The sequence below is a fragment of the Haliotis rufescens genome, unplaced genomic scaffold, assembly GCF_023055435.1.
Source record: "Haliotis rufescens isolate VD_foot unplaced genomic scaffold, xgHalRufe1.0.p SCAF_1, whole genome shotgun sequence".
Classification (NCBI taxonomy): Eukaryota; Metazoa; Mollusca; class Gastropoda; order Lepetellida; family Haliotidae; genus Haliotis; species Haliotis rufescens.
Genome location: NW_025963779.1, coordinates 34,765,539 through 34,780,018, shown reverse-complemented (window position 1 = coordinate 34,780,018; position 14,480 = coordinate 34,765,539). Strand labels below are relative to the sequence as shown.

Here is a 14,480-nt window from a genome sequence, read left to right as displayed (position 1 = left end):
GCGGCGTGTCAGCTTTATGTTGGAGGAAAGCCCGAAGTGATGCAGGTCTTAGGTGAAACCCACGAGCACGGGTATGCATGGTGCTGACAAACCTAAAAACATAATCGGGGCGAACCAGGATTCGAACCCACAATCATAGGTTTCTGGCGAGCCCAAGGGACGCAACTCTGCAAAGCGAATCGCGGCGCCTTCGACGTCTGGGCCACCTGGCTCGAATCCCAGATTCGCCCTGATGATGACTGTGGTGTTATCAGCACTTTTCCCGTGCTCGTAGGATTGTTGGTCATTTAAGTTGTTCAGTTATAGTAACGTGTTGCAGAATTTTGACTTGGCAACTCATGATGTAAACACCACTAATTATGACTGCCATCTTACTGTCACCACCTTGTTGGTCATATCATCACAGGTGACTTTTCTATTGTTGACAATAACAACCTTCGTCAGTTATTCCCAAATTTCGCAGTCTTCTCCGAATTTATATCAGACCTCTAAAACCACTGTGGATGCTCTGAAAACCTATGCAACTCAATGGACCAAAAGAGAACTCGTGGAATGTCTTTCATAGTAGGTTAAGTCAGTGCGTGATGAGGTGAGGTGAGTTGAAATTGGGTTTAACGTCGCGTGCTTGTACTAGTCCTGATGCCGATTTACAGTGCTAGCACACTGAGATACCACGCCGCAGTTTAACATGAATACCCCACTCGGACACAGTACACTGACTCCGAGCCGACCAGTCCTTGTTTTAGCCCCTTAATGCCGAGCGCCAGACAGGGTAACAACAAGTACCATCTTTTAACGTCTTTTGGTATGACGCGGCCGGACGCTGTACCACTAGACCACGGAGGCGGTCCAGTGCGTGATGACATGAGTAGGATGCATAAACTGAAAAAGAGGAATAAGAATTGGAAATAAACCCATAGACTGTCCCAGCCAGCTGTTATCCCAGGTCCGGCTGTCCTACATGAAAATGTGTTGTTGTTCCGACTAATACAGCCTCAAATAGCATAACCACTACATGCAAACTTCACTACATTAATTGTTGATCAAAGAACTTCCTACCCATGGTTGACTGGTTCATTACTACATAGTCAGACACGTGTCCCAGTGCATTTTGGGTCAGTTTTGAGTCATTTGGTTAACTGGCACTTCCTTAACATGTCGCAAAACGAGTAATGCCAGTATGTACAAAATCATATCTTCAGGAATGGAAGATTGTGTTCATGAACAGTCTGCAGTGCAATGCAAGACTAAAATGCATTCGCAAAAACAAAATCATAGACTTTGTAAAGCTAGATCAAGCAGAGTGGCGGCTCACCGTCGTTTTGCAAGTACGATGACAAACTGCAAGAAATACTTGGCTACCGTCCAGCATCGTCTGCTGTAAAAGGTATTGACAGCGGAAGTGTAAAGGACACCGAGGAAATGGAGGACTCAAGTGCTGCAGAAATTAGTGGTAGCACAACCGGTATGGATTCCCTTGATCAGGATGATAAAGCAGTTGATGTCAGTGATGAAAGTGATAACCAACACGTTTTCACTGACTTGGAATCCTTTTCCCTTCACAAAGTGACACACGTAAATCGAGACCAGCGTCAAGGAGATCTCTATCTCTTAGCAAAGACACCACTCTTTCTGTTAGCACTAAACCTACGTCAAAGGTTAAAAGTTCAAATCCAAATCCCCCCAAACAAAAAGATGAGAAAAAGCAAGCTGGATGTAACAAGGTCTTCTGTTATGAGTCAATTGTCCAGAATGAAAGAATTGAAGACAAATACGTCGACCTGGAAAGAAAGAAGATACGAAACGGCGCTGCAGTGTCATGGATGGAACATCTCAATGTCAAGGTGAACAATGTTATCATGTCTGTAGAGCGACCAGGTGAGGTGAGGTGTAATACGGTTTAACGTCGCCTTTCACTTAATTTGCGTGCTGCTGAGCGCCAGACAGGGTAACAAGTACATGTGGTACCATCTTTTAAGGTCATTTGATATGACGCGGCAGGGAATCAAACCTCTGGGAGGCGGTCCCGCTCTCAATACACACCAACCGCATCCGTGGTTTATGGATAGAGTGTTGGTTCGAGCCCCGGTAGACCACATACATACATGAAGGTTCACCACAAAAGTTCGGTAGGGTAGCCTGATATTGCTGGAAAATAGAAAAAAATTGTGTTTCACGGGTTGTATAATACAAGACAGGACAATTTAAAACGAATTTAATACAACATCCGATCTGAAAGCTCACGAGACACTTGGTTGATGCATGTCATCGCATTCCAATTGCGAAGCTCGATGCTCATGATGACAATCACTGGAATGTCTGGTCCAAACTTGATTATCTACAGATCTGGAATTTGTGGCTGGAATATTGCTGAGTGCGGCGTTAAACAACAAACGAACAAACAAACAAACCCACAAGATTTGCGTGAGTAGCATAGCGGTGATCTACGTTGCTTAACATACTCCGCGTGCTCATCTTGCCCAGCTTGCAGAGACATTTGGTACGTCCTCGTTACTCAGATCTAATTGTGACAATGTAAAGGCAAAAGTAACCTGCTCCGTGGCAAGCATGTCTGATACAGGCAAGATGCACATAACTGGCTGTGATCCGACCTTAACAACATTTAAGTGCGCTTTGTATTTACAAATGGCGAAAGAAAAGTGTTACAAATAATTACACGTAAAGACTGCACATGTAAAACGATGTTTACAGGGATACGAATATATACTGAATAACAAAAGTTCCTGAGACATTGAATGCAAAGTTATGTTTTTTACCAATTGAAATCTGAAACTATTTCAGTTTGCAACAGTTAAAAGACTCCTGTAGGTGTTCAAATAGTTTAGTTTGCCATACTGACTTCAAAAAATGATTTCATAACAAAACATGAACATGCCAAAATGTCAATTTAATAATCAATAGCTTGTGTGTCCACCTCTGCTTGCAATGCAAGCAACACATCTTCGTCTCATGGAATGGACCAGGCGTCGCACAAAGTCCTGTGGGATATCTGTCCATATCTGCTGGAGCATGTTTCGAAGTTCCTGTAGTGTCTGTGGAACATGTGGTTGACGTCAAAGGCGCCGATCCATCTCATCCCACTTGTTTGAAAAATACACTAAAATATTGGTGTCACAGGAACTTTTGTTATTGAGTAAAATAAAAATATAAGGACTCAATGATGTTTGATCTGTTGAAATGAAGGTGGTTTGTGTGGAGACATGTTTTCTGAAATTAAAACACTTGGGTTTTTTCAAGTTGAAATAGGCCGACTCTGGGATTAGACACAGCTTGGTCTTTAGTGAGTGGCAGTGTACATACAAGAGGAAATTGACCTCATCAAAACATTCTACAGAATGTATTAGATTGCTTCCAGACCCATGAAGATCCGGATAGAGAATAGGTCTTCAGCAACCCATGCTTGCCGTAGGAGGCGACACTGCTTGTCGTAAGGGGTGACTAACGGGATCGGGTGGTCAGGCTCGCTGACTTCTTTGATACATGTCGTCTTATTCCAACGTAGATCGATTCTAATGATGTCAACCACCAGACTGTCTGGTCCAGACTCGCTGAATTACAGACCGCCATCATATAGCTGGACTATTACTGAGTGCGGCGTTCAACAGCAAACAAACAAAAGATTGCTTCCAATCGGTTACATATGATTTATGTACAGTAAACTACGGTTATAACGAACACGCTTATAACGAACTGACGGATATAACGAACTTACTTTTTGGTCCCGACTACTTGCTGTAGTCATGCTGTATATGTTCTTATAACGAACTACGGTTATAACGAACTAAAATAAGTAGTCCCTTTGAGTTCGTTATAACCGTAGTTTACTGTACAACGACTCAGTGAAACATGAATGGAAATCAAATGTTCAGTATAGGCGACAATTCAAAAACTACTTCATTTTATGACTTATCCCAACTCGGAAAATCATAATACCAAGCCCAGGCCTCAGAACACAACACTATTAAACTGGTTGATTAATTATCGTAAACTAACACTCACTATTTACACCAAAATATAACTTTAATCAAAATACAACTATTCTTTCTTGAGGGGTGTATACATGAAACATTTTTGGGGTCCAAACTCGCCCTAAATTCTACAACAACCAGACAATTTCTGAAGATAATTCTCTGTTAGAATATCATGTTGTGTCGGATGCACGGCTTCGATTTGCCAAAGTCAACCAAAAAATATTCCATATTTACCACTGGGTGCAGTACTTGTCCTCTGAGAATTTTACAGGATGCAACAGATCATTTGTTAACGGATGGGAAATAGGTTATCAAATCGCGTGTATCTCAAGTGGACTGTCTGCATTCCAAATAACGCATTATTCCGTCCAAATATCCTGTATCACAAAGTAAAACAAATTTCCTCTCTATAATATTTTAGAAAAGCTCCTTCAAAATTAAATGTACACCAAATTCTGATATCATACACTGCTTCGGCTAGACTAATTATTTATGTTCTTCTGATAACGAACGTTCCCACTATGATAAGTGCGCCTGCCACACCCTCCAGTATTCCTCCCACAATGCACAGCGCGAACGCCCAGCTGAGGTATTGTGCAACCCCCTCCTGACTGCCATAGATGATGGCGCCGATGATGATTGATCCCGCTGGAAAATAACAGAGGATACATACATATACATACTTACATCTTTAAGATCAAGAGAAACAATTACACCCACGTCGATACCTTGTTAACTCGAACTGCATTAACTGCATTAACGCAATACATTGTTTAAGTCGATAAGAAGATATCACCATCGGCACTGTGGCCCAAGCGCTCCACTCTGCTGGTCACGACTGATCGATAAGGATATATACTGAACCGAAAAAGAAACGTCACTCCAAGTAACATTGTATGAAAAGTGGTCATTTAAATATCTGGGTATTGTTTGTAAAAGTTTCGAAAATTTAACATTACCTTGTCCGGAAAAAGGGAATTTGGTGATAAAAAACAAAGCAGTTGACAATAAAACGAATCGCCGAAACACATCACGGCATCGGCTATGGTAACCCGATGCACGTGAGTTCCGTGCAAATTGAAATGCACATGCGTTCCCCAATTTCTTGCCCTATAAAAATCCACCCAGATCGGATAACATTCATTCGTTATTGAACTGCTACGATTGCCAAGATTGCCAAGAAATCAGAGACACCAAGCCCTTGGACGATTGCAAGCTGGACAAACCGCCCGGCAAGTAGCCAATGCATTTCAAGTCCACGTAAGGACCACACACAGGCTCCAGCAAAGGTACCAGACCACCAACACTACAGATGACCGACCACGAAGTGGAAGATCAAGGGTCACCACCTGACGTCAGGATCGCCAGATTGTGCGATAGCATCTTCAAGACCGCTTTGTTAATGCTGCGGAAACTGCTCGACATACCGTAGGGACAATCGACGTTTGACGAGCAGACACCTCTACTGTCACAAGTCAAAACCGAGGACCCATTCTGACACCACGTCATCCCCGGGACCGTTTTCAGTGGGCAACACAGCACCGGCATTGGCTCCAACAGCAGTGGAGAAGAGTCCTCTTCTCAGACGAGAGCCGTTACTGAATCTCAACAGCAGAAGGCAGATAGAGAGAGTCTGGCGACGCCTTGGGGAACGTTATTAGGATTCTTGTGTTGTTGAGAGAGACTCGTGGGGTGGTCCGAGCAACATGGTGTGGGGTGGAATTGGTCTTGCACAGAGGGTCGGCCCTGTGGTCTTCCAGAACATCGGTCCAGGGAGAGGCAATGGTGTCACAGCAGCTCGGTACATTGATCAAGTCTTGAGACCACTCGCCATACCTCATTTGGCACGTCGCTGCAACCACGAGTTTCAGCATGATAACGCCAGTGCCCACACTGCGAGAGAAACAAGAGACTTCCTCAAGCAGAATGACATCACAACCATGCAGTGACCTGCCCTTACTCCCGATTTAAATCCCATTGAGCACCTGTGGGACGAGATTCAAAGACGGCTGAATGACGTTCGACCAAGGCCGACAACTGCAGCTGAACTGCGTCAGGCGTTCCTCAGAGTGCGGACTCAAGTGCCTATGGCCTTCATCAACCGCCTCATCCATTCCATGTATCGACGTAGCACGGCAGTCATCAATGCGCATGGCGGACACGAGATACTGACTTGTGATGCCAGTTTCTCAGAGACTAGTGTTGTGTTTCACTTTAAGAACATTTGACACTTTAATTTCAACATTGATGATAAGTTTTTCCAAGTTTCGTCTTTTTGATATGTCTCAAAGTATGTTTACAGTGTTTGGACAAATAAAGTTTCTCATATATCTATCCACGGTGTCGTTTCTTTTGCGGTTCAGTATATTTCATATTTTCGTTGGTACACAGGACTAGAATAGTAGGGAATGAGGTGTTGAATTCCGCTTTGAAATTTAGTTCAGTTGCATTAAGGTGTAATATTAGTGAGGGGGAAATACCCTAAATGAAGCAGGTCTTAGGCGTTTACAAATTTGCACGGATATGGTGCTTACAAACCATGAAACATAATCAGGGCGAACTGGTATTCGAACCCACGAGCATAGGTTCCTGGTACGTCTAAGGGACGCAACTCAGCACAGCGGATTCTTTCGCCTTAGACGACTGGACCACCCATTCTCATTCGTATCATGTCATGTCAAGGGATTTTTCCACGTTACATTAAGATTTGAATACTAGTAATTATCTATTTCCATAAGGATCATATGAGGCGATGGGGTAGCCTAGTGGTTACAGCGTTCCCACGTCACGCCGAAGACCTGGGTTCGCGTACAATGTGTGAAGCCCATTTCTGGTGTTCCCCGCCGTGATATTGCTGGAATATTGCTTAAAGCAGGTAAAACCACACTCACTCACTCACTTTAGGATCACATAGGTAGTGAAATATTAAGAGAACGTACAAGCAGCGAAACATGCTAAGGCGTTGATGATGGTGACGATCTTCTTGTCCTTTAACGCCTGCACGAAGATAGACAGGAATAAAAGGGTGATTGCAGCTGCAATGGCGATCAACCCGGCTGTCTCAAAAAACTGCGTCGCGCGTAGCCAGCCTGGAAGAAAAGAAAGTGTGAAAATAAGTCGTAAGTGTGTGTCGCTCTCACTCTCACTCTCACTCCATAATATCCAGTTTTCATTTCGGTTTTATATAATGTCACCGTTACTGAAAACAATAATGTTGGAGAGTGAGACACTATTTTAAAGCGAAGGATTCCAATACCTCTAATTGCTTTTACAAACCATGAACAGAATACACGAGAACAATGTCATTAGTATATAATCCAGCAACCCATGCTTGCCGTAAAAAACACATTGTGTTTGTCGTAAGAGGCGACTAAGGGGAACGATTGGTCAGGCTCGCTGACGTGGTTGATGCATGTCATCGTATCCCAAAGTAGATCGATGCATATGATGTCCATCACTGGATTGTCTGGCCCAGCCTCAATTATTTACAGACCACAGTCATAAGGCTGGAATATTGCTGAGTGCCGCGTTAAACAAGAAACAGTAAATAATCAGTAACTTGATATCTTCAATTTCTTTTGACACGAAAATTTCAGGGTTACATCCCCTTTTGATAATGCATGCAATCTCGTTTAAAAATAAAAATACAGTTGGGTCTGAGGACACAACCTTGTTTCATACCAATGTTTGTAGGAAACCCTGGGGAAATACAAGAATGATACAAAATTTACAGAAGCATTACCACCCGAATGCATACCTTTCGGGACATCACATATTTTACCTTGAAAATATTGATTAATAAGACTTACAGCATTTTCTTCAAAGCCAAAGACTTTCGGAACATGTAGGCGGCCTTAGGTAAAAGCTTTATTTTGAACATAAAGGTTGCAGCCTAAACATATTATTGATTGTCGAGTATCTCCGACGGGAACCTGCATGCGCTTCGGAAGTCAGTTCTTTCGAGTCATATACTATTCTCTTTTCTATAACACAAGCAGAGATTGACCATGAAACGTTCTTCTGAAACCCAAATGCACAACGTCATATCATTGCCATGTGTACTCTGCTTGATCAATTCGGCTTAACTAAAAACATGTATCAGCACTCAAGTGGGACTTGCGTATTGGGTTGTGTGGGGGTGGGGGGTAGGGCGGATTAGGGGTGCTGGATGGGTGGGGAGGGTGATGGGATAAGTTTGGGGAGGGGGCGAATCTGGTCCACGTGTTGACCAGGTTATAAACATTGAAGTGTTCCGTTTGTTTCTCTGAAGCGTACACGTATGTACGCACGGACTCTCACTCCATAATCCAGTTTTCATTTCGGTTTTATATAATGTCACCGTTTCTGAAAACAATAATGTTGGAGAGTGAGACACTATTTTAAAGCGAAGGATTCCAATACATCTAATTGCTTTTACAAACCATGAACAGAATACAGAGAACAATGTCATCAATATATAATCCAGCAACCCATGCTTGCCGTAAAAAAAAACATTGTGCTTGTCGTAAGAGGCGACTAACGGGATCGGGTGCTCAGGCTCGCTGCCTTAGTTGATGCATGTCATCGTTTCCCAACGCAGATCGATGCATATGATGTCAATCACTGGATTGTCTGGCCCTGACTCGATTATTTACAGACCGCAGTCTGGTTGAACCCACCAAAAGAATCATGTAGAAAATGGGCCGACCATTGATATCGTCATTGTTGTCGTTTGGCGTTGTGTTTGTATTATGTTTACGATCTGCCGAGCGTAAAAATGAGGAAAGTAAAAAAAAACAATTTCACAACAGAAACTCATTTATTTTTACAGCCGAGTCTGAAAACCCCATTTTGCAATAAAATATATCCCAAACTGTGTTTATGCATGTCCCGACACAAGATGATAAACTCACCACTCATGTTTAAATAGTTTTTTCAGAATCTTGATTATCATGATATAATTGAATAATTATTATTTATTTATTTTAATACCGACCACATGTTCACACAAAAGACAAAAAAGACAATTGAATGTGCTTTTCTCGACCACCTATTCCAAGTTTTGAAAGAAAGAATCCGAAAACTAGTTTCAGGGCCTTGGGTAGCCAAGTAGCTAAATCGTTGGCCCGTCACGCAGTTGTCACGGGGTCATTGGTACAATGTGTGTAACCCGACGGTGATGTGGCTAAGAATTTCCTTAAAACTTTTAAACCCACTCATTTACGCATAAATATCTTTTTCGAAGAAAATTTGACCACGGAATTACAGAAAGTATTCCATGCCTAGTTCCATATGATGCTCTAAGCTTGTTGTTAAACCCAGTCCTGGTTGAAGCATATGTAAAGATTCAAAGGTATGTTTACACATGAATAGCAGCATAACTTGTGTGCCGAGAGTAAGTTGTTCCTTGTATATCTATATGAAACGCATTCATATTGGTGACCCTTTTATTGTAATATTTCCTGCTTCCATTGAAAGACCACTGATGAACAACATAAACTCTTCACATGGCTTCAGTCGAATAAAAGAAGGACATTTCGAGATTCTCTATATTTTCTACACGTTGATCGAAATACCTTTAACATAACATTTTACCTACCTGTCGTTGTATTTACTTTTTAACATTTCCTTACGAAACGTCTCCAAAACTGCAGTGAAATTGTATCTTACGCAGTGAAAGGATTGTTCGAGATTTACATTTTCACTGAATCGGATAATAGCAGCTGCTATGTCAACATATCGCTTTTCAAAGATCTGAAATCACGGTAAACGTGATCACAAAGAAAGGATAGGCTGAAGATGAGGCCGGTCTTGCAGGGTAAAGTGGTCATGTGACATGAATATCTCCACCCTGTATAGATGTAGAGAATGTGGACTCATTGTCAAGATATGCCTCGGCCTTGGCCTAAATCAACAGATTCTACTGGAGTTATCACCCTGTTGACAACGATCATGCGATCCATGGTTATTGCGCAATTTCTCACAGCTCACTGTTGCGTAACCCATTTAACCATACGCGGATCTAGAGGGGATGTGAGGGTGGGTGTAGTGCAGGGGTGTTGTAGACGTGTGTGTCAATCCCTCATCATGGCCACACATATAACAGATAGGTTAGTACTGTTAACATATTATCCAAGCCCCCCACTCGATGGCAAGACATTTTAGTGTGCTGAATAATATACTCAACAACAAAAGTTCCTGTGACCCCAATATTTTAGTGTATTTTTCAAACAAGTAAAGTTTTGTTTTCAATATTGTCGCACATGTACTGAATCAAGTCATAAAAGCGCAACTGCTACAGAAAAGCATGCATTCCATGCAAAAGTTGACCTTTATGTAAACCCCATGCATTTTATTACACAAGAATGGGTATTAAAACATGTGCGTAAACGGGATTCCATATGCATTGTTTAGCATCGTGCTGACAACAACCACTCAGAAAAACAACAAAATTACGCAATTATTCAACATTACGAAATGACACGCCTATCTGAAAATGAGCGTCTGCGAGCCATTGGTATGCTTGGAGCAGGATCGAGTCAACGTGATGTTGCAAGACAATTTAACGTCCACTGGAACACCATTTGATGTTTATGGCAACTTTGGCAACAAACGAATGCAGTCAGAGACAATCCTCGGAGTGGCAGGCCACGCGTAACCAATAATCGACATGACAACTGGATTCGAACAATACAACTACGAAATCCAGCCAGCCAGCAACAGTGACTGCAAGAAGCATCCCTGGCCTTCGACGAATATCTTCACAAACCGTACTTCGTCGCCTCAGATGTGCAGGGATTGTCGCCAGAAGACCCGCCAGACGTCCCATTTTGACAGGAAACCACCATCAAGCACGTCTACAGTGGTGCAGACAGCGTCTACGCTCGACGGCCATGCAGTGGGGACAAGTTCTATTCACTGACGAGTCTCGTTTTCACCTCAGCCACAGCGATGGACGGATTCGAGTGTACCGACGTCGAGGTGAACGTTACGTCAATCATTGTTTCATGGAAGAAGATCGGTTCGGGGGCGGCAGCGTTATAGTATGGGGTGGGATTACAGCAAGACAGAGGACCCGTTTGATAGTGGTAGAGGGAAATCTCAATGGACAGCGCTACCGCGACGAGATCATCGGCCCTGTTGTTCTACCGTTTTTGCGTCGTCATGGCCCAGGCATTACTTTTCAACATGACAACACCCAGCCTCATATATCCCGACTTGTTCAGGATTCTCTTCAACAAAACAACGTGAATGTCATCCCCTGATCTCTCACCAATTGAGCGCATGTGGGATGAGATGGATCGGCGCCTTCGACGTCAGCCACGTGTTCCACAGACACTACAGGAACTTCGAAACATGCTCCAGCAGATATGGACAGATATCCCACAGGACTTTGTGCGACGCCTGGTCCATTCAATGAGACGAAGATGTGTTGCTTGCATCGCAACCAGAGGTGGACACACACGCTATTGATTCCAATTGTAAATTGACATTTTGGCATGTTCATGGGTTTTTTTTATGAAATCACGCATTTTCTGAAGTCAGTATGGCAAATTAAACCTTTTGAACACTTACAGGAGTCTTTTATCTGTTGCAAACTGAAATTGTTTCAGATTTGGTAAAAAACATAACTTTGCATTAAATCTTATTCCATGTCACAGGAACTTTTGTGTTCAGTATATATGGAAGATTATATATTTAGTGAATTTCACTTGGATTTGTGAAACACTACCGGCGAGACTACTGCCTTTTTTATGTTTATAATTATTGTGTCAATATCTTTTAATGAAAATTGGCATAGAGAGGTGAGATAGAAAATGAAATTTACTTAAATGCGTGTACATTGGATGGCATACATGATTTTATGTTCTCGAAATATTTATGAAGAAAACATGTCCTATCTTTTTTCAAATGCTTGACATACGAATAGGTCGTGAAACTCATCTCCGAAGTCATAGAAATTGCATAGGTTACATTTCAATCGGCAGATAGTGATTTGACGTACTGAATGTCAGTAAGATTATCCAGTTATATTAAAAAAAGTACCGCTCACATTATAAATCTGGAGACTTCAAAATATGTTATGTAACCTTTTCGAAGAATTTTCAATGTTTACTATCCACATTTGTTTATAGATATAGATATTTTCCATCAATAATGTTATAATTATTAAGCTTGAACACTAAAAAAGCCAATGTTGTGTCTTTGACATGTTAAGAAAGAATTTCTGCCATTAACTATGTTGGCAAGTGGGTATCTACCAAGATCTCCATAAATCAGAAAATTACGAGTACTTTTCCTAAGTGAACATAAATATTTAAGGAATCGTAAAGTATATTTTCAATACAAAATAAATTTGAAAACCCGATACTTCGCAACCATAAAGAAGAACAGGAGTAACTAAAGTATCAAAAAGTTTTAAAATACAGACAGACAGTTTTCTACCTTGGCGTAAAATAATAAAAAAACATAGCTTTGGTTGCCTTTTTATATGCAATAGGCTTAGTCTTTGTAAATTTACTAGTTAACAGCAGAAAGGTGACGACAAAGTGTTGATAAGAATCAACTTTATCCACTCTCTCAAAAAAAAGAAACGCAAAGGGTGATTTTAGTAAATGTATTGTACCTACCTATTAAAGTCGATGTATTCAATTTGATATCATCTAATACCATCGCCGAAGAACACTCGTCTCCAGTTTCTCAAATGATTTTATATTCTGGTACATGTCATAATGACGTTGAAGTATTTCCTAGTTATACCCTTTTGAGGTAGTTTGATCTGATCGCCAAAAGATATCGAATGCTGTTTGAAAGTCAATAAATGCGGAATATAATTTTCTTTTTCTATTTTTTTAAAGTTTAGAAAGATTAAATGAGGTACAAATTCTATCGGTAGTTGAAAATCTGAAACGTGCCTGAGCTTCGGATAGAATGTTATTGGTTTCAAAATAATTGCTCATAACGCTTATTTAATATAATAGAGGTGAATAATTTTCCAAAACAACTCAACAATGATACCTGTATACACACGAAGGTCTGTAATTTTCAGGTGTTTGGGGATCACCTTTTTTTAAAATATTGGTTTAATTACACCATACCAGTAATACCAGGAAAATACCAGTCTCCAGTACCATGTTTCACATACATATTTTACAAATATATCAATAGTAGAGGTAATATACTCATTAATAATGTTATCAAATCAAGATGCTTTGCGTTTTTAAGTTTTTTAAAACACAATATAATTTCGTCTCTTGTTGGGGGCACGGGTGGCCCAGTCGTCTAAGGCGCCGCCATTCGCTGTGCAGTGTTGCGTCCCTGGACACGCCAGAAACCTATGATTGTGGGTTCGAATCCCGGTTCGCCCCGATTATGTTTCTAGGTTTGTCAGCACCATACCCGTGCTCGTGGGTTTCACCGAAGTGGTAAACGTTTGAGACCTGCATCACTTCGGGCTTTCCTCCCACATTAAGCTGACACGCCGCGATATAACTGGAATTCTGTTAAAAGCGGCGTTAAACCCAACTCACTCACTCACTCGTCTCTTGTTATGACAGGATGTAGAGCTGTGCTGTCCTCAGTAATAACGTTCGGCAAATTATCATAACGTAAATCTTCAACAGCTGATTATTCATTTATAGCTTTGAAATATTTAAAAAGGGATCCAATATCAGGTTTTAATGTTATTTTAAAACATTTTTTAAATGCATAAAGGGATAATGTTTTGGACAATTTTCATACTGTTTACTTGCATTTAACATACGCTTTTTGTTTGAAAATGTTTTACTAATTTTAAATATTCGCTTAGCTTTTTACATAGTTTTACAAACCTTAGGCGAGTTACTCTTTGGAATGTTTGCCTTCGTGGGGTACTTGATTTACCGGTTTTACAGCCGAATACTTACCAGCCGTAGAGATATGCACATAACTAAACTATTCAATGTCTCTTTTCAACACGCAATATTTCCCTCACTTTTGAAAGAAGCTCTTGTGATTCCTATCCATGCATTTGAAAATAATGTTTGTTCAAACATGTGCATAACTATTTAAGGAAAAATAACGTTTACATTGTACTCATATACATCAGACTGCAGATGTGACGTTCACATTGTACATGTACCTGATTATACTCCCCCCCCCCCCAAAAAAAAAAATATGGGATCATGCCCCTTAGATAGATAAAAGTGACACGGGAAGATACCCAGGTCAACATATTTGTCGTAGGTTGATATGACACCTGACACTCACCTTGCAAAGGAATATCCAGATATTCAAAGCAGACTAAAATACCACGCTTATCACAGAATCGCCAGATTCCGCTGTATCCCAGAACCGATGAGATCCAATATGGTGATGCAAAACCTATCAGATGAAATAGTCCGCCCAAAGGGACGAGAACCAGACACACTTTAATCCAAATAGACACGCTCGACAAGTCCGCCATGGCTATTCCTTGAGCAGTGGGTCACGTTATGAACGTGTTGGCTTTGGCGGGATATGTTGCGCAAC

At 41.3% G+C, this 14,480-nt stretch overlaps 1 protein-coding gene across 1 annotated transcript; it reads right to left on the bottom strand.

Annotated features, from left to right (window-relative positions):
* Positions 1–4,022: 4,022 nt before the first annotated feature.
* Positions 4,023–14,480, bottom strand: LOC124139481. The gene is made up of 3 exons (XM_046506563.2): positions 14,220–14,480; positions 6,932–7,081; positions 4,023–4,640 (listed from the first exon to the last, which is right to left on the bottom strand). The coding sequence occupies exons 1-3, from the start codon at positions 14,413–14,415 to the stop codon at positions 4,483–4,485; spliced, it is 504 nt and encodes a 167-aa protein (XP_046362519.1). The 5' UTR covers positions 14,416–14,480; the 3' UTR covers positions 4,023–4,482.